This window comes from Cynoglossus semilaevis, chromosome 2, assembly GCF_000523025.1.
Source record: "Cynoglossus semilaevis isolate Cse_v1.0 chromosome 2, Cse_v1.0, whole genome shotgun sequence".
Lineage (NCBI taxonomy): Eukaryota > Metazoa > Chordata > Actinopteri > Pleuronectiformes > Cynoglossidae > Cynoglossus > Cynoglossus semilaevis.
In genome coordinates, this window is record NC_024308.1 from 2333357 (window position 1) to 2360605 (window position 27249).

The 27249-nt window shown below is 42.3% G+C and overlaps 5 protein-coding genes across 8 annotated transcripts in view; 2 read left to right on the plus strand and 3 right to left on the minus strand.

Annotated features, from left to right (window-relative positions):
• Positions 1-944, plus strand: part of erich3 (glutamate-rich 3) — a 28887-nt gene extending 27943 nt beyond the window's left edge. The window contains exon 18 of the mRNA XM_025053455.1: positions 8-944. Coding sequence (XP_024909223.1) covers positions 8-547 — 540 coding nt within the window. The 3' untranslated portion in view covers positions 548-944. The remainder of the gene's footprint in view (positions 1-7) is intronic.
• A 762-nt stretch (positions 945-1706) lies between these two features.
• Positions 1707-13195, minus strand: tnni3k (TNNI3 interacting kinase). The gene is made up of 25 exons (XM_008330704.3): positions 12369-13195; positions 12162-12270; positions 11922-12007; positions 11662-11759; positions 11121-11231; positions 10949-11047; positions 10726-10864; positions 10102-10246; positions 9913-10017; positions 9748-9842; positions 9513-9662; positions 9299-9382; positions 9137-9193; positions 8345-8437; positions 8210-8267; positions 7925-8119; positions 7205-7309; positions 7052-7104; positions 6292-6344; positions 5767-5899; positions 5363-5472; positions 4342-4401; positions 4109-4272; positions 3229-3308; positions 1707-2861 (listed from the first exon to the last, which is right to left on the minus strand). The coding sequence occupies exons 1-25, from the start codon at positions 12406-12408 to the stop codon at positions 2782-2784; spliced, it is 2502 nt and encodes an 833-aa protein (XP_008328926.1). The 5' UTR covers positions 12409-13195; the 3' UTR covers positions 1707-2781.
• A 620-nt stretch (positions 13196-13815) lies between these two features.
• On the minus strand, positions 13816-16732 carry fpgt (fucose-1-phosphate guanylyltransferase). Its single transcript, XM_008330692.3, has 4 exons — positions 16518-16732; positions 16203-16370; positions 15610-15702; positions 13816-15500 (listed from the first exon to the last, which is right to left on the minus strand). The coding sequence occupies exons 1-4, from the start codon at positions 16612-16614 to the stop codon at positions 14098-14100; spliced, it is 1761 nt and encodes a 586-aa protein (XP_008328914.1). The 5' UTR covers positions 16615-16732; the 3' UTR covers positions 13816-14097.
• A 1179-nt stretch (positions 16733-17911) lies between these two features.
• On the minus strand, positions 17912-26735 carry acot11b (acyl-CoA thioesterase 11b). 3 transcript variants are annotated; one of them, XM_008330678.3, is made up of 16 exons: positions 25800-26735; positions 24196-24395; positions 23230-23299; positions 22651-22711; positions 22456-22557; positions 22235-22370; positions 21997-22150; positions 21602-21721; positions 21369-21507; positions 21125-21180; positions 20109-20175; positions 19933-20016; positions 19593-19726; positions 19260-19391; positions 19014-19143; positions 17912-18945 (listed from the first exon to the last, which is right to left on the minus strand). In XM_008330678.3, the coding sequence occupies exons 2-16, from the start codon at positions 24383-24385 to the stop codon at positions 18787-18789; spliced, it is 1734 nt and encodes a 577-aa protein (XP_008328900.1). In that variant the 5' UTR covers positions 24386-24395; positions 25800-26735; the 3' UTR covers positions 17912-18786. The 3 variants fall into 3 exon arrangements, with proteins under 3 accessions (XP_008328900.1, XP_024910039.1, XP_024910040.1); XM_025054271.1 differs by having other exon boundaries at positions 24196-24458; XM_025054272.1 differs by lacking the exon at positions 25800-26735 and adding an exon at positions 23474-23587 and having other exon boundaries at positions 24196-24331.
• A 145-nt stretch (positions 26736-26880) lies between these two features.
• Positions 26881-27249, plus strand: part of ssbp3b (single stranded DNA binding protein 3b) — a 12447-nt gene continuing 12078 nt past the window's right edge. Inside the window, exon 1 of one of the 2 annotated variants that reach the window (XM_008330667.3) lies at positions 26881-27081. In XM_008330667.3, coding sequence (XP_008328889.1) covers positions 27026-27081 — 56 coding nt within the window. In that variant the 5' untranslated portion in view covers positions 26881-27025. The remainder of the gene's footprint in view (positions 27082-27249) is intronic. The other variant, XM_008330658.3, reaches the window with a different exon arrangement.

Genomic DNA, 27249 nt, shown 5'->3' on the forward strand with positions numbered 1-27249 from the left:
CCGGGAGAGAGAGGTGAAGGACATGAGTCCAAAGACAGAGACCAGTGAACCTGATGGAGGAAGCAAGGAATCTCTACGAGAAGACAGAGAAGATCAGCTTGAAGAGCATCGAGCACAAGGTGTTTTGGCTAAAACTGAAGTGGAGAGCATCATAGATACCCAACGTTCCACGGCCAGCCTGAAACAAGGTCAAGAGAAAACACCAGGCTTGAACGGAAGTCAAACAGAAGGCGAAAAGGCGCCGAGTCTTGTCCCAGAAGAGCCCGGCGATCTCCCAGTGAGCTCCGATGCACCGAAGGACACCAGAGAAACACTGGAGAACCCTGACTTTACCGCCGTCCGGTCTGACAACGGAAGTCAGGCTGCGTCCAGCTACAGAGGGGTGCAGACGGTCAAACAGTCCGACAGCGTGAGTGGAGAGCCAATCAGAGACACCAAACAGCCGCTGAGTAAAGAGGGACTGAGCTCCTACTCAGTTGATGAGACCTTGTTAGGTCACAGCTCTTATCCTTTACTGAGTTCTGCAAGAACCGAGAGTTTACATTAGAAGACCACGTCTCAGGCTCAAACAGCACCAGTCGTAGATATTCTTCTAAGGAAAGAAATATATTTTCATCCGTCGGTGTAGTAGTACCTCGTGTAACAGGTACTGCTATTGGAAAACCAGGGTTACTTTACAACTTACTTTAATTATTGATTTAAACTGAATGTCAGATCTTCTTCAGTGCAATCATTTGTTAAGTTTAGGGATGTCCGATAATATCGGCCGATCGATATTAGCATAATCATGTAATATCTGTAAGGATCGTTATCGTTTTTTTTTTCTCCCATAATGCCTGGGTTTCGCCAAACCATATGTGCCCTAAAAATAGTTTTGGGGATGAACAGCTGTATAGTAAAGTTAAAGTCACTAGATGGCAGCATTGCAGCTCACTTTATTAATCCATTTTGGCAGCATTGCAGCTCACTTTATTAATCAATTTTAATAAGCCTATATCGGTATTGAATAAGCAGGGGAGCTGGGAAATACCAGGCCTATATCGGTATCGGTTAATATCGAAGTGTTTGGAAAATAATATGTCGGACATTCATAGTTAATTTCCCGTGAAGTGGTTCTTCAGGGACACTGCAGTCGTTTTTTTTCTTTTGCCTTGATGACATCACCAGAACAGGAAGCAGCACGATGAGTTGTGACTGCTGCTTCAAATGTTTACAATCGACAGGTTCAGACTTTGTACAAACAAAGCGACAGAGTTTTAGGGAGCTATCAGCTACAGCTGCGATCACCTCTTACATGTAAACAGACACTGAGCCACAGGCACTTACAAACGAGTGAATTATTGATGAGAGCTTGGACTCCCGCAGCGATGATGGCCCCCAGTGGACTTTATATTTCACCTGACCAGACACAAGCACAATTTGGCAGCTTTGAGTCACTGATACTGTACGTCGGTGTGGATGACACAGTCAAGGGCTTTGGAATACTGCGCAGAAATCAATAACAAACGTCGAGTGAATAAACAGAGGTTGAAATTTAGAATCGAGAGAACTAGAATTTATAGAACTAATATCTTAAGACTTTCTGAAGATTTTAAGTCTTTGTCTTTGTCTGTGATCCCAGAAGAACTAATGGATGATTATGACTAACCAATAAGATGTTTGGGGGTCAGTGTTCTGCTGCTAAAGATTTGCACGATAGAAGTGTTCTGCTGCTAAGGATTTGCACGATTAAATGAATAGTTTTTGCTTGCGATTATTAGCTCTGGACTCAGACACTTTTTGCTACAAATGCAGCCCTAACCTCGTAGACATCCTCCACCATGATCCAGGAGACAATGATTTAAACTGTTTTCTGTACTTCAGCTCCATTGGTCATCCATGATGACCACGTCTCATCAGACTACTCTGGACAGTAGACAAGTTTTCTTGGGTCCCATTGTTGTTGTTTTTTTTTTGTCATTTCTGGACTGATGGCACTGCTGGGTTTCTTTCTCTTTCTAAGTTTCTTCGTCGACCGTTTTGTGTACAAATCTTCAATCTTTTATGAAGATGTTAGGAGGACAACAGTGTTTGAAATCCACCCCCCTGTGACCTGGCCGATGCTAATGTAACTACTTACTGTATTGTTGTTGTGCTTAGTGTTACCATGGTGTCTGACTTGGGATTTGGAACTGTGTTTCACCACTCTCCATCTTGGTGGCAGAGCTGTTTCTGCTTCTGTTTCCTTTAGCACCTGTGGTGTAACGCTACAAATACTTTACATACCGTCGAAAGTAAAAACAAATTTTAATTGCTACTTGTGGCAACATTGTTCCTTAACAACATAACTACTTACATCATTTGCATAGTGCTATAAACTATTTAAACGATGCTGCTCGTACCAACCAAACCATTCCATTAGGGTGTGTGTAAAGTCAGACAGTTTGCAGTGTATGATTTTTCCACAAAGATAGATGTAAAAAAAATTCAACGACAACCAAAAAATACTTTACTGACACAAACGAAACCAACGACATGAATTCAGAAACAAGAACCAAATATTTACAAGAACCACACACACACGAGACCTAAACTGCCGTAGATGTCAAATATCACGACGGTAAAGTGGAGATATTTGAGGAAAACGTAAACAATCCCGTCACAACGTTCATTTTTTCACTACTGCTGGTACTTTATACCGTATCAGTTGAAAACCACCTGTACATTTGGACTAGGATTAAATCCTTGCACAGGAACAGGGCGTGTCACAAAGAAACGAAATAAAATCAACAACACGGAGCGTCAGTTACTGTCCTCAAAGCTCCCGCTGCTGCTGAAGGAGGAACAGAATCTCACGGTGCTCATGGGGTCGGACACGTATCCTGAAACACAGACACATGGACAGCAGCATTATGGGTAACTCCTGATTGGGTTTCAGTGGTTACGATGCATGTGATAACACGAAAGATTTAAGTTATATTCTGAAGAGCTTCACTGTTGCACAAATATATTTCTTATTCACTGACATGATTAAAATTCTAGCGATCAAAAGAATGTCACACGTCTCATCTCGTGTTGTGCTTTACCAACAGTTTTCCCCTAAATAGGATTAGAAGATTAGAAGAAGTCTTTGACTAAAATAACAGATGGGGTTTTAGTGAGGCTGGTGTTTCCGAAAAGAAGTCAAGACAGAATAAAGTTAAAATATTTTTCAAGCCAACCCAATGAGGGAGAACTCTGCGTACAAACCATTTCTATCAATGGGAGGAAACTGCATAGTCCTCCTTAGTTCCTCCAGTGAGAGACCTCCGGACGCTCGCCGTCGCTCACTGGAAAGAAAAAAAACAGAAACGTTCAGACACTGAAGTCCAAACAGCAACCGTTTTTTTTTTTTTACTTTTGAGAAAATGGAGAGATGATACGTGAGAAGATACAGTAGAGACGGACGAAACTCAATCCACTGACACTAATGCTGCTCTCACTTTCTCTGCGGGAGTGCCACATACAAAATTAACAACAGCACTGACAGCTCGTTGATCATAGGAATCAATTTTGATGTGATTGAATCTGCACTTTCTGTGAAACATGAGGAAGAGAAGAAGCCTGCGAGTCTACCGTTTAATGGAGCGCCATTAGGAACATTACAAACAAGCCAATAGCAATTCACGAAAACCCCACCCTCTGTTACTTGACTCGGAGAGAAAGAGAGAGAGAGAGAGAGAGAGACTGTTGCCAGGATTCAACAAACACAGAGTGTGGCACACACACACACACACACACACACTGAGCTCTTTCCCCCTGTGTCAGAATTCCATGTATGTTTCATTGTATTTGCTGTCTCTGTTTCCTGTTTGGTCTCCAGGCAACTTCACACCTCACTGTTGCAGTAAATGCTTTACTCGCCACTTGTCTTGTACAATTGTTTCGTACAAGTCCTTTCAACAAGCCCAGGCGTGACGTCCGAGGAATTCCTTTGTAAGAATAATTCACCTACAGCGTGTAAAACTGCTCTGATTGGCCTAAATGAAAGCTGTCACCTTCTTGACGTCTGTCGTTCATTTCCTTACATCTCCCGGTGCTTCGTGGTGTTAATGTGGTATTAAATACTAGTACTTGTGTTCTGTCGTACCTCCAAGAACCGTAAGCGCGCGTGTTGAGCGCGTACTCCAGCTCAAAGCGAGAGCGAAGGGCGGCCACGTGACTCCGACCCGGTCCCCCTCGGCCCAGAAGGCAGTCGGAGGAGGACGAGGGCGACAGCGAGCCGCTGCTGTTACTTGAGGCCGGAGACATCAGCTGTGACATTAAAGACCGTGTTACTCAGTTCAGGGGCCAGCAGTTCAGATGGTGGGTGACTTTTCGTACCTCTACATTGCACAAGCATTCCTCCAGGCTGGAAACCACCTCAGAGAACTGAGGCCTGTCCTGAGGCACAGAAAAAATAAACATGATCAAATGACTCCAAGCAATCAGACACAAGTCTATTACTGTATATTATCTGTTTTTAACTAGCGATGTCCGATATTAACTTTTTGCTGTTTGTATATGAGAGTAATAAAATGAGCTGCAATGCTGCCATCTAGTGTCTTTCACTTTAATATACAGCCGTTTATCCCCGAAACTATTTTTAGAGCACACATCATTTGGCGAAACCCAAACGTTGCCTTATCGGGTTTTTCATTATCGGAGGAAAAAAACGCTAACGATTCTTACAGATATTACATAATTATGCTAATATCGGGTCGATAATATCGGTCGGACGAAATTATCGGACAGCCCTAGTTTTAACGACTACTGTATGTCTGTCCATGTGAAGATAAATGTGTTTTGCTTTAATACAATAATGAATACAAATACACCCCAGAAATGACCAGTGAAAGTCACCACTGTGGTCTTTAAAGAAGGCGGTGTACAGTGGGCGGAGGCATGTACGACAACAGATAAACTGGCTGTCAGCGTTAACTGTCAAACAGGAAGGAGACAGACCACAGAGGGAGCGAGGTGCCGACATGCTGAGCCATGTAATAACATGCCTTAATGAGGCAGAGGAAGAAAAAAAAACATGCCTGGGTAATTATGAACACACACCAACAAGGGAGGATCATCAAAGTCACGCATGCTCCTAAATATGAACAGCCGTGCGTTAAAGCGCCACCTGGGGCTTTCACTGTCCCGCTCATTACTGCTGCACGGAGCAGCTTACTCTGCGTATTTAAGCTAAAGAACCTGCAGTGAGATAACGACAAACGGACGATGTCTGTGACACCGGGCGTCCATCTGAAAAACGTTAGTAACGTTAACAACTAACACGTAGGTTTTATGGGAGAAATGGCTTGGTTTTATAAACATTTCCTGAAGGGTTGATTAACAACCTGGCAACCCCTACCTCTGGACAAGCGTTCCAGCCCCGCATCAGAAGGGCAGAGATGGGTTTAGGGATGGAGTAGCCAATGGGAGGCCGGATGTGGTGATACGCCATGTCGGCAGCGGCTGCAGCTGAGGTCAGAGGAACACCATGAGTTCATAGTTGTACCGGTTCTTAATTTACCAGCCAGTAGGAACTGGTCCACACTGACTGATTATCCAAACCAGCGACTCTCTGTTTACTGGAAATCAGGAGTTTGATTTGATTCATCTACCACCAACCAACTACTGTTTAACCCTCAGTTACTACAGGTCTTCCTCCTGTTTATTGCCTATTTATTGTAACCCTAAGTTGTAGCAATGATGGTACATAAAAAAACAGGACAACCAACTATAATGAAAATCCATGGCTGTAGCAAAATTTACCAGGTTTTAAGTGAGCGAAGGGAATTTCTCCAGTGAGCAGCTCCCACAGACAGAGGGCGTAGCTGAACATGTCTGCTTTCACCGAGTACCGGGTGCACTGGGTAAACACCTCCGGAGCCATCCATCGTAGGTTCTGTGTACACACACACACACACACAAACACACAACGGGACCCAATTACTGACAAAAAAAACACTGCGTCCCAGAAAGGGCAAGCAGCGCTTCACCATCAGCAGCTCCCAGGAGAAGCAGCACACTTAACATCAAACTGCAGTTCAAGCAGCACTCAGAGTGATGAGTCAGCACCGTCAGAAGGAAACTGCACACAGGCAGTTGTTGGGTTGTTGTTTTCTTTTGTTTTTTTAATTAAAATTGTTTTGGGCTGGAGACGGGTTCTAGTAGAACATCAAGAGTTTCAGTGAAGGGGAAAAAAACGACATGTTTCTACAGTAGCTGTGTGTGTGTGTGTGTGAGGTCAGCAGTTAAACAGATTGTTTCAAAAGAAAAAAAAAAAAGAATACTGACCCCTGGCTGCTTGGTCATGTTATCTTCATCTACAGACTGTAGGAATCTGGATTCTACAGACAGAAAAAAGAAACTGAACAAAGACAATAAAACATCACAATGTATTTTTTTAATAAATGTCATTTTTAATGATAAACAATTTTTAATATCATGACGTAAGATTAATTTAAACTCTTAAACTCTAAATGCTATTTTCATTTCATTTATTTTTCTCACTCTAAATGCTATTTTCATTTCATTTATATTTCTTTCGTGTTCTAAGTTGAACAGTCAGTAAATCAGTCAGTAATCACTGGTTCTCTCTCCCTGATTAGCTGTTTAATCAGTCACACCTGTGTCCTGTGCTCTGCCTGTTCATTAGTCTGACTCCTGTCACCTGGTGTCCTGGGTATATATAGACCTGCCGCTCCCTCGCTCTGGTGTCTGACTCCTTTTGTTGCTGTTTGATAGTGTTTGATGTTGTTGTTGATCAGGTTTTCAGCTCTACTAGTTCTGTCTGTGTGTTGAGCAGCTCAGCTTTGTTTTCCTGAGTTGTTGTGTTTTTTTTTAAATTAGAAAACTGTATTTAAACCCCAGTCAGCAGTGCTGACGTTCAGGTCCTGCTCCTGCACGTTGTCTCCTCCTCGACAGTCGACAACGTTACGTTTTGACTCCTGCAGATTATCTTCAGGCTGGATTGTTAATGTCTTGTCATGCGTACCTAAAGCTCTGAGTTGAACCATTCTCTGCCATATTCACCAACTCTGCTCACACGGCTCACCTCCAAAATCAGCCACCACTGCGTGTCCGTCTTCATACAGCAGAATATTGTGACTGGAAAGAATTATTTCATGCATTATTGGTGAAGACTTTGAGTTTATTTCAGACACAAACCACACATGGTGTCTCTGTGTGTAATCAGTGCGGCGGTCACCTGTTGAGGTCCCTGTGAATGATGGGCTGGGTGAGGTTGTGCAGGTACTCCATGCCCTTGGCCACGTCGATGGCGATGATGAGCTTGGACGGCAGGTCGATGAGCCTGTCCATTGACACATCATTAAAGCAGCAGCGGCCACTTAGTGCCAGATCAATAGCCCCTGCCAATCACACGGGGGACTTCACACAGATCAATAGAGCAGTCAATAAAGACATCACCTGTCCCTACAGTTAGGGGAACACTTCGTCTGGATCAATGATTCATCCCGGCAGTGGTGGCGCTGTGGCTTTGTTAATGAGGGACGATAAACTAATAAGGAAGATATTGAGACTCAAGCAAGGCTTCTGATTGGAGGACAGTGGAGCGCTTGGTGGAATAGTAGTCAACCAATGTACAACCAAGAATTTAGATTTTCACGCAGCAGTAAATAGACTTTGCACCTAACATTCAGAAAATTGATTCCCAATATTGTTTTAATGAAAAGGAAACAAATACTTTTCATTGATTCCTGACTCTCAAACATCTGTTAAATATAAAGAATGGAAATGTTTTACACTCAACACTTTTGTCAACACTTCTTGGTCAAACATCTGTTAAATATAAAGAATGGGAATGTTTTACACTCAAAAGCCAAAACTTTTGTCAACACTTCTTCACCTGTAAAAGAGTCGATAACAGAGACTTACTTGGGGAATAGCGTGCACACACTGTCCTCACCTCTTCTGCTCGTGCAGCAGGGAGAACAGTGAGCCTCCGGAGACGTACTGTGTGACGATGGCGAACTGGCTGGGGTCGTCCAGACACGCCCCGACGAAATGGATGATGCAGGGGTGATTGAGACGACAGAGGATGGAGACTTCTCTGCAGAACATGTCCACGTCAGACTTGGAGCAGTACGTGTTGGCCCGGTAGCTGCAGAGTTAATGAGAAACAATTTAAATTCAATGGAGAAGATGTTAAAATTTTTTTTTTTTTTTTCTAGTGTACAAGATAAAAGATTACCGTTTTATGGCCACAACTTTATTCCGGTATTTGCCTTTGTAGACTCTGCCAAAGGAGCCTGAGTATAAAACAGAAGTGGTTGTCAATATGGAGGTGGAGGAGGAGATTTTCTTGCTTCAAAAACATAAAACGTACCTGATCCAATAATTTCGTTAAATTCCAGCTCAGACAGCTGAAGGTGGAACTGGGACGGAAGGCTGACCCTGAGCAGGAGGACTTCTGCCTTCTCTGTAACCAAGAGGCAAATAAAAATGACACATTCTCCCCAGAACCTGTCACAATATTAAATAACTGACATCAGTGTCAGGGAGAGGGCGGTGTACTCCCTGGACCTTCCACCAGAGGGCCACAAACAGAGTTTGTGTGTATTTTATATTTTCTTTTACTATGTTATTTTTAAATGTGTGGCTTTATATTAATTGTTTTAATTAATGTGATTGAACAAGAACAACTATTTGAACATATGTGATCTGGATTCTACAGAAATGACTTTTTAAGTTTATGGTACGGTACTGTAATGATGTACCACATGATATACAGCATTGTTTCCCAAATACTGGTTCGTGACCCCCACGTGGGTCACAAGAGAATTTTTTCGGGTCGTCTTGCATCATGTTTCCCAGGAGTTTGGGAAACACTGATATACAGTAGAACTGTATGTAATTTGAGCCTCATTCAGACGTTTCCTTCAGTTAAGGTCACAGATATTCTTTCTATTTTCCAAATAGTTATTGTTATTGTTCTGGTTTTGATTTTTTTTTTTTCTGAGTTGAATCTTTAGTTCTCACTATTGCTGTTTTCACTTGTTAGAAACGAAGTGGGCAGCAGCTGTTGTCAGCAGCAGCTGTGCCACCACCCGCTGTAACATCAGCTGTCAGTGATGTGAGCTGTGAAAGTATCTGCTGGGGTTTGGCTGCGGCTCGCTACCTTTTGTCATGCTTTTTATCTTCCCCAGAGGAGATGGGACAGAAACGTAGGACCCATCTGGAACAGAGAGACAGAGAGACAGAGAGAGAGAGTGTGTTCAGGCAGATCATTGAGGGGGAAATTATGCAACGTTTAACCAGACTCATCAAACGGGATACGCACCACCTCCTGGCTGGGAGTACTCATTGCAGGGAGTGTCGTCCGGGCGTTTGTAGTGTTTCAGTAAGGTGACAATGGCATCATGACCTGGAAAGCACAGAAATCCTGAGTTTTTCTTTCATCATGACCTGGAAAGCACAGAAATCCTAAGGTTAAACTTTTTCTTTTTTTTTTTTTTTTTAATCAGTGGTGTCTGTAATGTTGCTTCCAGACCGACCTTTTTCATACGCCCACATTAGACAGGTCTGCTCCTCCTTCTCCCCACTGGACCTGCTGGGGTCACAGGCGACCATGTTCATGTCTGCACCGCAGTCCAGCAAAAACTGAACCAGGCGAATATGGCCGTGGAAACAGGCGCTGTGAAGGGCTAAACACAGAAATAATGACTGACTCATATAAGGGTTGAATTAACTACAGACATGGTGAACGTTTAGACTGATGTCCAGAACCACCTGTGTGTCCATCTCTGCCCTGATGGTTGATGCTCATAGCGTTCTGACTGAGCAGGAACTTGACCATCTCCAGGTCTTTTCCGTAGGTACATGCACTGTCAGACATGGTATGTGTTCATCATTAGGAATTCAACACGAGGGAAATACACAGCTCTGTAGTACTACCTGTGAAGTACTGTCTCGCTGAAGATGTTCTCCTTGGGCAGACTCTCTGTGCCAGAGAGCTGCACCAGTTCCTTCACTGCTGCGAATTTGCCGTTGTAGCAGGCCCTGAGGGAAGACAACATTTCAGTCCGTCTCCAGAACGTTGGCCAAAAACACATACGCTAACACACGCCACAGCGAAGTGTTTACAGGTGTAAAGGCGTGTCCCCGTAGATGTTGACAGAGTGAGGTTGCACGTCAAAGTTGCCCTGCAGGAGGAAACGCACAATCTCATGATGACCAAAGCGAGCGCAGAAGTGAAGAGGGACGTGGTCTTCGTTGTCCTGAGCGTTGACTGGAAACAGAAGGAGCAGAAAATGTAGAAGGCTATCGCTTACAAGTTGACTGGAAACAGAAGGAGCAGAAAAAGTAGAAGGCTATCGCTTACAAATGATGTTTGTTTTTGAAATGTTACCAATGAATCCATTGGATTAAACATGCACAAAGTCCTGTTTTTACAACCAGGAAGACTGTAGCCAGTATTTTTATCAAAACCTGTTGCATGTTAGCTTAAACAAATCCAAAATCTTGAGTACACTGTGTTGTGTTTGTGTGTATGTTCTTTTCTGAGGCCTCAGGCCACAGTTCATCATCCACCTGTTTCTTTTCTATCTTCCTGAGATACTTCATCTAATTACACTTACTGTATATGCAGATGACATCCAGCTCTACTTGACCGTAAAATTGTGCTCTCGCCTTTTCTCAAACTTCTTCTCATTGACATCGTCAAAACATTGCCAGCCTTATAACGACTGTAAGACAATTCAGTTTCACCGTTAGCTTTGCTTCCTTCTTCCATCAGCAGCTTGACGATGTTGAGGAATCCCTTGGCGGCAGCCAAGTGCAGCGGCCGGTCTCCCACTTCTCCGCCCACATTGACATCTGCCCCAAACTTCAGCAGCAGCTTTGCTACCTGTGCAGACACATCTGGATGTGTACAATATGCAACTCTTCAAGTCTCGGCAGCTTTTATGAATCGGTTTATTTAGCAGTTCACCTCCTCGTGGCCGTTGTGGCAAGCGATATGCAGCGGAGTGAAAAACACAGCGTCCTGCACATTCACGCAGGCCCCGTGTTGTAGGAGGATGTCTGCTGCCTGGAAAGAATCAGTGATGATTTCAGTTTTGTGAACCACGGATACAGAGGATTTTATTCCAGGTTTAACTCACCTCATGGTTTCCTGCTAGAGTAGCAACATGTAAGGCAGTGAGGGCCCCGTACCCCAGCTGCTGCACATCAGAGCCCCCATGAAGAAGTGCAGTCAGCAGCTCAGCATTGTCCTGTTTTATTTAAACCATATAAATCCACCAATGAAAAAAAAAGAAAAAGAAAAAAGAAAATACAGTTAGTTTTAAAAGGTTTAAGTGTTGAATTTGATTGATTGAATAACAGCAGTAATGTTCAACTCAGTCGTACTTCTTCAAGGTTTCTGATTCAAAATGACCTTTTAGACAAATTACCATCACTTCACCAACGAGCACCCTGGAGAAAGAGCTGAAACGAGCACAAAGTAGCACCATGGGGTTTTGATATCCACCGCCAACATCAGCTGTACTTATACTGGAAACCACTTAGGGATTGGATGGAACTTGCACTCCACCAAGTGGTAAAGCAGAGAAAGCTTTTCTTTTTTCTTTTTTTTTCCAGGTGTCAGGTAGCACAAGAAAAAGATGTTACCTTGGAATTTAAATTCCAGTCTCACGTGTTCACCTTGTAAGCAGCCAGATGCAGTGCAGTGAATCCGTTCCTCGACAGTCGGCAGGGGCGCAGGCCTTTAAGCATCAGGGTTCTGATGTGGTTAGTGTTTCCTGAAACACAAGTATGGCCAAATAAATAAATATAAATAAAAACACACACTCATGCACAATGTCTATGTGGACACAACAACCACCGTCACTCCATGGTAATGCCTCCTACCACTTGTCAGATCTGGTTATGAGTTATTAATAGAGCGTGGCAGCCATGCATACCTTCACATACGCAGCAGAGATGCAGCAGTGACAGCCCTTTCTCTGTCCTGTAGTTGATGTTCACCTTCCGAAAAGCCTCCTCAGAACTGAACCAAGGACAGAAACAACATCACTGCCTCGTGTGTGTGTGTGTGAGGCTGATACACTGATCCTCACACACGGGGGGAATAAAACCACCCAAATGTTAAGACAAATCTTGCTTAATTTTTGTCACTTGAACCAAATAAAACGACCCCTCACCCAAAGGCTAGATTGAGGTCTGCAACCTCAGTGTCTTTAAGCTCCAGGTCATCTTCCAACCTCTCAACGATGACAGAATACGACTCTCCCACCTTCTTCTTCCACTCGTCTTCTCGGCAACAGCCAACAATTAAACAGCTAAAAGTTTATCGAACACTTCAAGATCAACACACCGTTATATAAAAAAAACCAAAACATCGTTGTTACCTGTGCACGTCTGAGAAGGTCTGGACTTGTAGTTTCCCATTGATAAAGCTGCTCTGCTGTTGCAGGTGCTGTGTCGTTGGCTGAAAAAGTGTAGACGCAGAAACACAATCGCTTCACTCGGAGCCACAATCGCTCTGGTCCAGATAAAGGGGGATCACGGCCGTGAGCTATAAATAAACACCTTTGGGTGGAATGCTTAACAAGTATGACAACTGATCTCCCGGCCTCTGTGAGCGAGTGTAAAACAAGACAACTGAGTGGCGACATGGGACTCATCTGTAGACAGAGAGAAACTAGTACATTATATATTTATACAGTACAGAGCAGTGTTTCGCAAACATTTTTTCTGAGGACCCAGATTATAAAAATCACAAACCTTCACGACCCGAGTCAGTAGACATTATTCGTAAACTTCTGAGAAACATGATGCGAGACGACCCAAAAAAAAACCCTCTTGCGACCCACCTGAGGGTCACGACCCAGTCTTTGGGAAACAATGGTATATAGTATACAAGTGTAAAAATGTCCTTTCATTTTTCTGTCCTAAGAAAACAGATGAAATTACAGTAGAATACCTCACTTTGGTGGTTCAAATGGTGGCCCGTGGTCCACATCTATCCCACAAGCCATGTGATTGCGGACAAGGCTGTTTCCCTTGTACGTTTAGTTTAGGTCATCGTGTGTAAAAGGCCAACGATGCGCTGATAGGCTGCTGGTGGTGGGAACATCACTTTTGTACTTTCGCTTTTGAACGGCTACAGTTCTCAGACCTCTGTAGATGTAGATACGTGTGACTGTGAAAATAGAGCAGTCAGTAGGAATTTGCATGTAAATACAAATTCAAACCACACATTTCTCTGTAAAGGAAAACTTTGAAAGTGAGTTCCTCAATTTATTACTTCACACCAGACTGCTACAAAACCAGTACTGCGGGGATGTGGCCTACATTCCCTGCAGTTGAACAATGAGGTGGGGCTCATATACAGTACCATCAAATTAAAAACCTGAACTGGAGATTCTATACAGTACCATTCTGAGCTCCTGTTAGTGATTCAGCAGCTCATCGTCTGTCTTCTCACTCTGAATATTCACAGACATGTGACCAAGAGAAAAAAAGAAAAAAAACTTTGACAAAAGGTTTTGTCTGATCTGTATCAAACTTTATTGTCTTCATATTCGTACCATATCCCTCCAGCCACCAGTTCCATTTAAATACGTCAATAACAGTTCCACCTACATGACCCTCATAACAATGTAACAAGTGCAGAAAACATAATAAATTTGACTTCATTTCCCAAACTTAAAATGAAAAAGTGCATTTTTAAAGTGTCTGCGTTGGTTCTCAGTCATCCAGGTCATTTAATCCAAAAATAATTTTGTTCAGGGCAACTGGACTGAGTAGGTTTTTTGAAGACGTTTCACCTCTTCATCCAAGAGGCTTCTTCAGTTCTGACTGACTACTGGGAAGTTCTGGTATTTAGCCTCAAAGAGGCTGCATAGCCGTGACAAGGGTCGTTGCAGAAAGGAGGGGATGGAGGGGCAGAATGTAAAGTCACAAGGTCAGAGGTGTGATACCACCTCTGACCTTGTGCCATAGTCCATAGTCATTGATTATGAAATACCACCATTTTAGTGTTAAATATCTTGCCCTGAGTGTGTGTTGAGAAAACCATTATTGTATACCATTGTATACATTGAATGCTACTAGCATGATACAAAATAAACAGGTTCAGCTGCTGGGTCCTTTCTGTCTGATGATGTCATCGTAGAGGCCCGCCCTGAATGTCAACATCTCCTCCAAGTTCTTACTCTGTAAACACTCCTGCATGGACATCAGTTCTGTTCCTGTGGGTAAAGTAAACGTGGAGCCACTGAGAACGGCCTGAAGCATCTTCAGAGTCAGTGAGAACGAGCTTCGTAGATCTGGTCCAACGGGGAACAGAGAGGCATTCCACAGACTACAGCTGGACACGTCGCCGTAGAACGTCAGGAGTTCCTTCTCCATCCTCCAACGGGACAGACATTCTGCTAAACTCACTTCAGAAAACTTAAGCTCTAACATGTGAGCCGGGCTCTCCGCATTCTTCAGATTGTCATTGATCCCAAAAGCGACAGTTACAAACCCGGTTTGGTTCTCGCGGGTCACGCTAAGTGAATGCATGAAGACGGCATCGGGGACTGAGAGGCCCGGGCCGACCCAACAGCTGCTGACGACGGAGCCCTGACCGACCGATGCTCCCGCTCCCAGCCTGCAGTACTCCACCACTGACCCAGCTCCCACGGTGCAACTGGGATCAAGACTGCTGTACATAACACAGCTGCCAGGGTTCTCGTCCATGTCTACGCTAAAGGCAGACGACAGGAGGCCCAGCTCACGCCGCAGCGCCGCGTCCTCTGTGAGGTGAAACAAGTATTCTGACGTTGTCCCAATGTGGTAGAACTTTGAGTTGTTGAGAAGGATCACATTCAAAGGGGTTCCATTTAGAAGATGAAAGATCTTCTTGCGGACGTCAACCAGACCTTGCTCCTCTTTAGTGACGTTCGCGGTGTTGCTGGTGTACTCTACCGTAGCTTTAGGCCCCAGGGCTTGCAGAAAGTCCCCGTATGCATCAATCTCACAGTTAACAGGGCCCACCTCCTTCAGCAGATGCTGTAGAGACTTCACCGTTTGGAAATCAACGTAATAGGTGCTGTCTGTGTAGACGAACTCAGCGTCAGGCGGAGAGGAACATCCACTCTGCCACTTACACACTGCACCACAGTCATGCATCTTCTCGATGCTCGGTTTGTGAAGAAAGCGCAAACACAGACTGTTCTCCATCTCCACCTCAGGTGACTTTTCACATGAATCCAGGACAAAAACTCCATGTGTGGTTCCGATGGACAGTGTCGAGGGGTGGGCCAGTGCCGTGAAGCCAGGTTTATTGAACCTGATATTTTCATTTTCTGCACTGCTGTACAGCTCAATGTCATCTGCACAGGTCACCAGGACACCAGGATTCATATGGGAAGGGAAGTCCACATACATGGCCAGTTTGAGCTCCAACATCTGGTAGAGAGGGTCACCCAGTGGCACTGCGGTGAAGATCTTCCCCAGAGCGCTGGCACTGGGCAAACGCTGACTGAAGCCTCCTGATTGGACAAAGCAAAAGTTAAAAGTGTGAAAACACCCATGTCATATTGGTTGTTGGTGTAAAGTTTAACTGAAATATTAGAACAAATAGATTTTGTTTTTGCAAACCTGCATGGATTAGGATAATTCTCATCCTGCTCAGAGCGCTGCCATACTCCTCATCCAGCTGCTGCAGCGCGTACAGAGTAGAACCTCCATTTCCTTACAAACATAAAGTGTGACATTATGACTAGAGCATTTATACTGCGTAATATATAAAAACAAAAAGAGCAAAACAAACATAAAATGTACAAAACAAACATACTAACATAAAAAGTAACAATGAAATAAACAATGTTATTTAAACAATGCTTCTGATTGGTAAAAAAAGAAAAGAATAAAAATGTATTATTAGTAATTCAATTTATTTACCATGTGTCAAGTATATTTGACTTGTGTCTAGGATTTGAACCAAGATTGAATTACTATAAAGCTAAACAAATAGAGTAAATAACAAAGTAAACAGTCAAACAGGGATGTTGTGTCGATGACAAATCTTTAGGCATTTTAACACAGGTTTTATATAAGTTTAAACATTTAACACGACAAATAAATCCAAACTACTTCTTTCAATTGTTTATTAAAAAACAAACAAGTATTAATTTAACGTAAACATATCTGATGATGCTCATATATGACGTGTAGTGTAGTGTAGTGGTCACCTATCTTCGGTCCAGGTGGATCGGAGTAGACCTTGTAGTGGACTCCCAGTGGTAGTTCTCTTCTGTCCACTTTTCCTCGGACCTGCAGCTCGTAGGCTTCTCTCTGACTGTGGTCAGCTGCGGTCAGAACTACTACGTCCCAAAACTCACCGTCCTGCACCTCTCGACCTTTAATTCAACGGCACACATTAAATAGAAAGTATCAAAGTTTCAAACTCATTGTTACCGCACTAACGCCGGATAGAAAGTATCAAAGTTTCAAACTCATCGTTACCGCAGTAACGCCGGGTTGTTTTTTTTGTTTTTTAAACTTACCTCGCAGAGAATCGAACTTCCGCAGTTTCTCTCTCGTGGCTGCCTGTAGCTTTAGATCACGCTGCTGTTTCATGCCGACACTGTTTATTTTGTCCATTAGATATGTCACTTCAAAGCAGCGAAGAAAGTATAAATGACAGGTTTCTGTGGAACAGTGTCAACATCCCACGTCTTCATCGTCCTCACCATCTGCCCGAGATTCAAAAACAACGTTCGGTGCATTACCGCCACCAACTGCTGTGGAGGACGAACTGATGCTCTAGGTGTTTTTCAATGTGCAGACAGGCTGTATATGTTATATATGGTCTATAGCAGGCGTCATCAACCTCTGTGAAACTGAGAGCTACGTAAAGCGTACTTAGTACTTTCGGAATAATGCAATAATAATAAATAATAATAAATGCGTAATAAATAATAATAATAAATAGTAAAATATGTAATAAATAATAATACAAAATAGTAACTATTTGAATATCATTGCAAGTGTAACTGATTCAGAAAGAACAATAAGAGTCCAGTGTAACTGATTCAGAAAGAACAATAACAGTCAATTTTTTAGAACCATGGGCACCTTAGGTAGTCCATGGGGGCTACCAGGTGACCCCAGGGCACCACGCTGGTGACCCCTGGACTACAGTCTCACTATGTAATTTACTGTATGCTTTAATTACGTTTGTGTTTTAATATTAAGTTGCAGATGTAATTCTCATTTTTTTTGTCCTATGTACTTCCTATTCATTCCCATGGGTATTTTCCAGGGGTTGTCCATTACCTGTTACTTTGTGCTGGTAGAGTTACTGTATACCTGTGCCACCCCCATCCACGTTGAATTATTGTCAGTGTTGATAGCCTCAACATGCCGCAAGAACAGGAAAGGGAAAGAAGAGGAGGAGGAGGAGGAGGAAGACTGGCTTCAAGTGGCAGCTTGCCTTCCTGACTAAAAGCAAGAATATGCTGATGCAGAGCAATGCAAATTGGCAGGAGGCACAACAAGCTACTAGGTAAAACCGCACAAGGCACTCAGCAATGCTTGAAATGGATTTGTTCTAAAGGGATTACGGGTTGACACTAGTCTCAAAGTACCGTGTGCCATTATTTAAACCATGGAATATAACCAGGTACACTCTTGGTCTCTTTGTTTGCTGTCTGATACCTGGATAATCACCAAATCCATAAGAACCAGAAGCTCGGTTTAGTCTTTTCCACCAGATTCCAAATGTATGAAAGAACCAGAAGCTCGGTTTAGTCTTTTTCAGCAGATTCCAATTGCACGTCAAAATCAAAATAAACTTCAGGCTGTATTTGTATTTATTTTTGTTCATAAAGTGAACTAGAAGGAATGGCAAGAATGCAGCAGGGAGAGCTGAGGGTGCATCAGAAAGCTCACAAAAAAGATAATAATCAACTGTTTTTATTGTTCAGGTTAAATCAAGACTCCAGTCATGGTAAGATCTAGACAGTGACTGTGCATATGAACAAAATCCAAGTGCAGTTCTTACAAAATATGACATAACTTATCATATCTTAAATACATCTGAAAAACTATTTAGAATGAAATGTTCGTTTTAATCAATTTGTTAAAAACACTTCTAATGAGGTAGAAAATCTAAATCTTAATCAGTTATAAACTACATTCGACTCCAGTCATAAAAGTTGTCATATGATTACTGCATGTCAAAATAATATATTTATACAAAACAAAAGATTTACCAACACTCGACCTACAAACTACTATTGCACAGGTTTTCTACATTTTACTGACCTCAATGAAAGACAGAATAAAGACAAAAACAAAGTGCTTATTCCACTGCCACTCAGTGCAGTAGCAATAGTAACGTATATTGTGCAGCATAGAATTAGCTGAAAGTTTGACAGAGTATTGAAAGGCTATAAAACTGAGTTTAGATCAAATAAAGATTAGATAAAACTTTACTGATCCAACACTGGGAAAAGTCTTGTGCGTTGAGCTACTGCAGACGACCAGTTGGAGGCGCCATTTTGAATTAAGGACTAGCCTTATTGAATTTTAAAATTCAAGAAATTAGGATTAAAAGTACCATATATGCAACATCAGCTGTTTTGTTAGGAACAGGCTCATGTTGCTCAGCACCTGTAAGAATATTTTGAGCAGATGTAAAGGTGGACAACTCTGAAAATCTGCCCCCTGAGAGGTCAACTTTCTCTGTCTGTTACTTCCAAGTAGTCGTATAACTTTCCACCTTGTCACCTACTCATCTTTTTTATTGTACTCCAGTACTTCCTGCTAGTACTATTCTGTTACAGTGCAGTGAGCAGCCAGGTTCTCCTTGTTGGCCTCTAGAAAGTGGCTACAGGCAGAGAAAACGCTGTAAAAGCTGGACGAGAGGCCGGCGATGTCTGTAGAGATGTAGGGAAGGACTCCTGGTGTGGCCTGGTTGTAGTAGGTGATCTAAAACAACAGCATGTGTTTTCATATTTTTGGTTTAATACAGATACCTTACTATTGATTAAACCAACCTTGGTGACATTGGCGTCTGACTCGTCCCAGATTGTGAAGCCAGCACAGAGCACTTCTCCGCGGGTGTAGTCATCGGTCGGCGGGTGCGTAGGCATGGAAACAGAGCGCAGAGCAATCAAGTATGGGTCACTGTGGTGAAACAGAACATCATAAAAAAGACATCATGAAAGAAACGGTGGTAAAACTGATCGTTTTTGTTCCGTGACAAGAATAAAGTGCTGTGTTGTTTTTTTTTTTTACTCTACCTGGCATCACATGGCCTCCTCCTTGACGCCAGTAAGATAAAGTCCTGACCTTTGCCCCCTCTACCTACCGAGGGTGTAGCTACTCGGTAAAGGGTGTCATCTTCATCTGCCTGGTTGATCACCTCACACTCCCTGCAGAAACACACAGTAATCAACGATTACTTTGACCGTTGACCATGTGCACTTGTTTCTTTGTTGTTGTTTTTTTTTTCTATCAACCTGTGTTTCCGTTTTGTTATATAACTCAAAGATTTCTGCCTATTTCTCTCTTTTGTCTGTCTTGCGTAAGCACTTTTGGACTCTAAGCTGTGTTATATGAAAAACCAAACTGACTTGTAGTGTGGGTCCCCCTCTTTCCTCCTCCTCAGGTCTGAGAGCAGGTGGAAGGTCTGCTCTGCTGCCACACTGACGTGCATCTCCACCTTGAAACACAGCACATGGTTTTCCTCCAGTGTGTAGAGTCGGACCTTTAAGAAACAGATCACAGCCTCAATAAAACAGGTCAGGTTAGTGTGAGTGGAGTTACCGCAGGTGCTCAAGCGCACGCCAACTTTGTTGTTGACAGAACTGCTTGGTAATTGCTGATGGCATGTTAATGTGGTGCCATTTCGCAACATTGAAAAAAAATGGCTTTATGTTGAGGTTTTAACACTTAAAAAAAAAACCCACTGACCTTGTTTTTCTCAGACGTTAACACCCAGTTGTTTCTAGTGTCCATTAGTTTCAGTGCTGATACATTGTTGTAGCTCAGGTACATCTGTACAAAGAGACTCAGGGACTTTAATACAACTGTCATGGCTGTAATTTTACTTTTTACAAAGCATGTGTATTCATCTGAAATGACATTACCTGGTTACTTGGATCCCAGGGTACAGACAAAGGCACTTCAGTTTGCTTGCAGGAGATAATGTATTTCCTGTTGAACATGAAGAGCAGCGATAATCACCACTTTAAGACCACAATAAAAATATTAAGGCAAACAGCTGTGGCAGTGTTTGCTTTTGACTGGCAGCTGTGGCATATCCCTATACAACTGGGCATTACATTGTGGGGGGGTGCTTTATAAATTAAAACAATGAACCTATTATACTTGACCCAGTCTGCATCAAAGTCATATCAGCTGTAAGATGCTGTTCTGCCAAGTCATGTGCTGCTGCAGAGCAGAGTGAACAATGGTTTCTACAGAAAACACCGGACAGAACCAACTCTGAACACACTGCAAGTCTCTGCTCGTTTCCATCAATACCGTAATTCACTAATGCAGCCGATGTTATGTATCGATAAAATATGTCGGTTTTTAAAAAAACATGAACCCATTTCATTTGTTATCTATGACGCAATTGGTCAAATAAGGGCTTAAACACAAGGTTGTGCTTTTTCGTGGTACTCTTTAAGATCCTTCATCGTCTGAACATTTTAATCAATAATAAACGTAGGGACAAAGACCTTGGTGTCGTGGAGACCAGGCAACATTGCAGGACAACCGATCCAATAAAAACATTGCATATTCTCATGTCTGAGCTCTTTTCAAATCTTTGCCCTTGTCCTCAAAACACACAGCCAGAAACTGAACAAACGCTTTGTTGAGAAAGGCTTTGTTGTCACAATCACACTTTGTTTGCACTTCTTTGAATAAAGAACAGGTGAGCAACTGGATCCAGTGTTCAAATAAAAACGGTAGCTTGTTTTTATTTACAACAATTGTAGGAGATATAATACTTTTTTTCTTTTCTTTTGGTAGTTGTTGATGTTGTAGTTGTTATTCAAGATAAACACATCATTCATGTTTTTACATGTGATATAATATGTTGTATGTTTTCACTTCGATCGTCACCGTGTTGAATTGTGAGAAAAAAGTTACTGACCTATCAAGACGAATTTTCCTTCTTGCGATGGCTTCTTGATAACGTCTTTTACCGTCCTGTCCAAAAGTTTTGAGCGTAACAAATGAATGAAAACAAAAGGAAACTCAGATTTAAAAATGTTAAAGTCATTTTTTTTCTGTATGATTACCGTGACTAATGTCGATTGATTGTTAAGGTAAAGTGTTCGTCTTCATTCACACACTTCATCCCTAAGACGCAGGAACAAGATATTTGGAAAACTCACCACAGGCTCAGGTCGTATGTGAGGAAGAGTGCATGTTTTTCCCTCACTGTCCAGAACCTCAAAGGTCATAAAAGCACTATTTATATGACGGAGAGGTTCTCTGCCCTGGTAGGCCTCGGCACACACTCCCACCTCCATGCTGCAGCACACAGAGTGTGTAGGCTAATGGGTTTTCAAAAGGACTTTGCATAAAAACACCGTACACTGTGCAGGGTGTCTGTCTGCCGCCTCACCTGTGCTTGAAGGAATTGTTGACAATGGCTTTCAGCACCAGTCGGTCACCGATGTGTGATGGTCCACGGAAATGGAACATATCAATGGTCCTTAGGGTTGGGTGAGCGTTGCACAAGCGACTAAAACCAAAGATAAAGACCTTTAAATATAATCATTAACAATTATTTGTCAACATCAGAAAAGCTGTTAGCAGGCCTTTGTTTTTAGGTTAGTTCTAATAAGATTAAATCAGCTGAACAATTTCACTTGGCTTTAGGACTTTCTCAACTGCCTGTACAAACAGCTTAGCACTCATTTATCTTCTACCACTTAATCCCTCTAGGGGTCCTGCGGGGGAACTGGACGTAGCATTAATCAGGTAGAGACTTTTAAACGCAGCGCATTCAGTTCATACCTTGCTGCAATTGTAGCCACATTCTCCATCCACGCCATGATCTGGCCTCCAAAGGTGCTGACCTGGTGGTTGGCATGTGGAGGTAAGACCAGCTCCACGCTCTCCACTCGTGTTCTCTCAGCTGCCACTGCCCCTGTGTACTCCTGACATTCTCCTGGTGGACAAAGCTAGTGTTAGACGTTGACGACAGGTGACCGAGGACCAGGTTATAAACCTATAATGTATCCTAGTCCCATACCCAGTTGAGCTGTGCTGCTGTTCAACAGATCTGTGATGATCTCAGCATGGATGAGCCGCATCCTCCTCCTCTCTGCTGCCAGGCTGTACTCCATCTGCTCCATTTGTGTGTGAGGAACCACTTGGTTCAGCTGCACCTGTGAACACATGATGCAAAAAAAGAAAAACCTCTGGGGATACTGAACAAGTATTGGGGAAACTGCACTTGTGTCTGTAGTTTACCTTTCCAGCTTCAGTTCGTCTGGCTACAAACGTCGCAAAGGCGTGACAAATCTTCCACTGCCGGTCGGTGTAAAGGTCTTCACAGGTCACTAATATTCCCACCTGAAAAGTAGAGATTTCACGCATGTGTCTTTTAACTTCAGGTTTGTTAACCAAACTCTTCTAAATAATATCTAAAAATGCACACCCACCAACCTCCATGCTGGATGTGAAGGCTCTGTTGACCTTTGCTATGATGTTGACAACTTTCCCCACTCTGTAGAAGACAGACATGGGCTTTACCATTAACATGAACCAACAAATGTACAACAAACACAAGGATTTCCAATCCACAGAGTAACCACGTCTACAACCTGTGATTCTAGAAAACCAAAAAAAGAATTAACATATAAAAATCAGTAACTATCACAACTGAAAACACATAAAAACTAAGACAAGCTACAATCCTTTCCAGGTCCTAAATTAGTTGAAATTTTGTTAAGGACTGACGTCATATGATTAAAATTAAAATCTGATCAATCACAGGGTATGTGTGGATTAATCTCTTTAAATTGTGACCAACTGAGATTGGGGTTAATCATCATAATATTTATATGGAAAAATGTCAGAAAAAGGTGGAATTATTGGATACACAGTGAGAGCATCTACTGAAATTTTAAATGTGATTATTTAAAAAAAAATAGCATAATTAACACATCAATTTTGTCTCTCCTTAATGTGCATTTGTATTCTGTAGATAGGCTTGTCAGAGCAGCATTAACGTCAACACCTTACCCTATTGTATGTTCAAAATTGATGTCGTCCACAGAAGCGGTGATACAGGAACAACCTGCATGTCTCTCGGCTGGCAGAGAAGAGATTAGACAAATATTTGGTGAAGCACGAAGCAGAGCTCAGGCATAATGCAACGTTTGCTCTGCAAAAACTGTGCAAGATATGAATATGAAGTCAAGTAAAAAGTAACACAAAGACACAACATCGATGTATGTTTGAATTGAAATGTTTGTTTTCTTCTCACCACCTGCTACGCACTGATCAGTGTTGTGTGTTTTTCCTACTGCAGTTCAGCGTCTCATTTCCCTCATGGGTGTTTTGTGTAAATAGGTCAACCATGTCAGCAGTTTGACGGTATCTTAACATCAGGGACAGAGAAAGGAGCGAGACTCGCTGTAAAATGTGTTCTGTTACGATACAAGAAGATGAATAAGAAAAAAAATGTCTCCTCTGGGTTTGAACAGCCTAGTGGACAGATGAGGAGTCTGCACCTCACCAGGTCATTTTTCGGTTGTGGCGTATTAGGCCAGGACTGTGTGTGTTAATTTGTTTATTAGAACATGCTTTTGATGTAAAATATCTGTTAAGTTTCTGTTCAGCTGGCAGCGATAACTATTCCCAAAGTTCAATTAAATTTTTTTAATTTTTATTCTTTTTTCTTCCATTGTTTAATTGACATATTGTTTAATGTGACAACGATGTCAGTTTGAAGATTTGTTTAACGCGGTGCAAAACTTTTCCTTTCTGAATCATGTCATTTACAGTATAGAGTCAAAAAATATCTACATCTAAACAGTAAAATAATCTCTTTACCATCAACTGCTTTTAGGGTCACAAGGACCAGTAAACAGCACAACTAATTTTATGTAGAAAAATCTTAGCGGTGTGGAACATGGGGAACTGTGTTCTCCTGTTGTAAAGCAGTACATGGTCATCTGTTTTCATTTTTTTTAGATCCTGTCCTACCAGACAAACAGGCTGTGGAGTCCATCCATTTCAGCAGCTGTCCAACACTCAGCTCCCCACAGTGGTTGGCGTGGCAGGGCAGCACAATCTGACTCATTTTCACTTCAGTGGGGTTTCTGTAGTCCTCCTCGTTCTCTTCAATAAACAGAGGGTCCAGCAACGCGTTGCCATCTTCTCCCGCTGATGTCATGTTCTTACAGCTACCCAGACACAGAGCGCAGAAAGGAGGATCCGTTTTGAATATTTTGCCTCTCAAGACAGACCTGATGGAAACTCAAAGCACTTCACTTCAGTTTACATTCATAAAAACCTCCAGGGACTTAAGAGTTGGCAAGAAGACCGAAGAATCTTGGATCAAACTAACAAAGCCAATTTAGGAAATCGTTCCTGTGATTCCATTCTCTAATGCAGCTTGTTCTCTCACAAGTCTTTCACAACATGACGCAAATTTATATAACATAGCGGATGGCTTTACCCGTTGAGGTAACGGTAAGTTTGTTAATACAAAACTTCAACGATCCGAGAGAGAGGTTTCACAGTCGATTGTTATGCACTTATTTCATTCACATCTGAACATGTCACAGATGTGGCCTAACAACAATCAAACACCTTTTTCCAGGTGCCTCGTAACTGATTTGTAAAAGTTTCAATTCACCATTTGTGACGCACGTTTTCAGTCCTTAATTTGCCATAACCATGTAAAAATGTCAACAATAACCTCTATTCAAAGGACATATGTTACAAACACTAAAACATCGGCAAATGAAAGGCCTTTAGGTACGTTTGGTCAAAGGTCAAATTGTGACGGCGACAAGACTGTGACTGTGTCATTCGCATCCTAAAAACCACAGCACTTGCAGGACGTTCTCTGCCTGCACTGATGAGTGTCTGCAAAAGTTCTCCAAGGATAGAACGGTGGTGAACCAGTGACAGGTTCATGGGCAGCCACGGCTCATTGACTTGTGAGTGGAGCGTAAAAATGCCTGCACAGCACCAAAACACTTGTGAGTGGAGCGTAAAAATGCCTGGTAACGTTGGTGGATAATTTCATCATTTAACCATGACCAATATTTTGCACATGATTTTTTTTCATATCCAGTTGACAATAGTTGGTGCCCAGCATTAGTTGTATTACTTGTTTGGTAGTGGGGGGTAAACAGGTCAAATGGATAAATGTGATTTACAAAAGTTGAGTCCTGAGAACCAGGACATTCAAGCTGTATTCATAGCACACCCACTGACAGGGGGCAGGGGTAGAAATGCATGACCTATATTTATGACCAAAAATTGCTGCAAACTTTTATCAAATATTTCCCCTTAAATATTATTCACCGTTGCAAGTTGTCAATAAATTGTTATACTATAATTTAAGTTGCCTCCAAGAGTGGAATCAAGTCCATGCAATGACCTTCAAAATCACTTCAACTGAAATGACACTTTCACCCGTGACCCCCAGTCTGCTGCTGCAGCTTGCATAATATGAAACATAGAAGCCCAACCTGTCACATGTGCCACCAACTGCGTTATTTGGCAGTGCTGTTTGTTTCACACAAATCAATCGTCACTGTGAGACAAAACTATCGTGTAAAAAACAAAATACTTACACAAAAGGATTCAGCTCGTAGTGGTGGTCAAGTCGTGACAAAGTCTGTGGTTCTTACTGTGTATAGTAAACACCGGCCCACACCGAGTGACCGCCTCTTTTTTCACACACTTGAGCGGCTTTACAGAAGACTTTCACCACTGTAGGAGGGGAGGAGGTGGGCGGAGGGTGGGCGGCCATTCCTTCTACTGTTTACTGCGATGTCTAGTTTTTTAAGGTGGAACAGAAGTCGCGTCATATTCTTTTGTTTTTCAGTGTAGGGCTCTTATAAAATGGTACGCACTTTTGTAATGTACTTGTTTGGTCATTACAGAAATACTCCAGCATTTTTATCTTATAGTAAAAATATATAGTATATATTCGAACAGTTCCTGGTGCATTCTGTAAGAATTAAGAGCATTTATTTTGTATTGTATTAAATAATTACACATTACTTTCCAAATATTTAATATACAAGTATTTTCCGGTGCTTTTTTGTTTTTGTTTTTATATCAAAGCAATTAATCGTCAAATATATTTTAATACATGATAATGCAATACAATAATATCATGTATTATTATAATCTCTGGATCTGTGAAACCCAATCTAGAGTCTACTTTGTTTGAGGCTACTATCCCTGCCACAGTGTTTGGTACTGTGACAAAAAGTACTCAAAAAGGGAGCATGGATTGGAAAATAAAAAACAGCACGATAAAATAAAATGAACCATACGAGAGAGTATTAATAAGCTCTTCATGCTTGAACACAAAAGATGGGTTTTTAAACTAGAGCGATAGATAGACAGACAGAAAGTTACACCTTTTTATATCGGCACCATTTTCTAAACACGTAAACAGTCAGAATTGCATCGCCACAAAGTTGCACTAAATAACTGGTACATTTACTAGATCTGTCTGGTAGATGTTAAGACATGAGTTGTAGAACTATTAATTTCCTTATTAAATTAGACGCACTGACATATGGTAGCTTTGTCAACGACGTCAGATCAACAAACTGAAATCAACAGAAAAGGACAGACCTTAAAAGAAACACTGCGCTCTGATTGGCTCTTCGGGCCATCAGTCAAGTTATGGACCCGCCTCTTCCCCCCTCCGGACCAGGCTCGGTTGTGTCGTCGGGTTGAGGAGGAGTGCGGTTGGAGTGCGAGAGGGTCTTGGCCGCGATGAACTGACAGATGAATTAGCGATAAAAAGACCGAGAAGGCGGGCGTCCTCCCACACAAAACAATGTTCCCCAAAGGCAAAGGCACACCGGTGCCGTCGGACAGTCAAGCACGAGAAAAGTAAGCCGAGAACCATGTTTATTGTATATTTTCTGCTAGGTAAGTTCCTCCCTCCCGCTCTCTGGTTTTCGCAGGACTGGGCTAGCGGGAGGCGATTTCCTCCTGCCGAGACTGGAATTGAATGAACCGCCTTGTCTGCTCGCCATTCCTGGTGCGAGACTCGGTTAC

What these genes read in the sequence shown, in the direction of transcription:
- tnni3k (XM_008330704.3), bottom strand. Translation starts at nt 12,408, where the DNA reads ATGGGAAACTACAAGTCCAGACCTTCTCAGACGTGCACAG. An exon ending in GACCTCAATCTAGCCTTTGG is followed by an intron (nt 12,008 to 12,161) that starts GTGAGGGGTCGT and finishes TCCTTGGTTCAG; the next exon opens with TTCTGAGGAGGCTTTTCGGA. An exon ending in GCCACAACGGCCACGAGGAG is followed by an intron (nt 10,865 to 10,948) that starts GTGAACTGCTAA and finishes GTGTCTGCACAG; the next exon opens with GTAGCAAAGCTGCTGCTGAA.
- acot11b (XM_008330678.3), bottom strand. Translation starts at nt 24,385, where the DNA reads ATGACATCAGCGGGAGAAGATGGCAACGCGTTGCTGGACCCTCTGTTT. An exon ending in AGGAGGCCATGTGATGCCAG is followed by an intron (nt 19,144 to 19,259) that starts GTAGAGTAAAAA and finishes GTTTCACCACAG; the next exon opens with TGACCCATACTTGATTGCTC. An exon ending in CAGACGCCAATGTCACCAAG is followed by an intron (nt 18,946 to 19,013) that starts GTTGGTTTAATC and finishes CTGTTGTTTTAG; the next exon opens with ATCACCTACTACAACCAGGC.
- fpgt (XM_008330692.3), bottom strand. Translation starts at nt 16,614, where the DNA reads ATGGACAAAATAAACAGTGTCGGCATGAAACAGCAGCGTGATCTAAAG. An exon ending in GAAGTTCGATTCTCTGCGAG is followed by an intron (nt 16,371 to 16,517) that starts GTAAGTTTAAAA and finishes GTTGAATTAAAG; the next exon opens with GTCGAGAGGTGCAGGACGGT. An exon ending in TCCACCTGGACCGAAGATAG is followed by an intron (nt 15,703 to 16,202) that starts GTGACCACTACA and finishes TATGTTTGTAAG; the next exon opens with GAAATGGAGGTTCTACTCTG.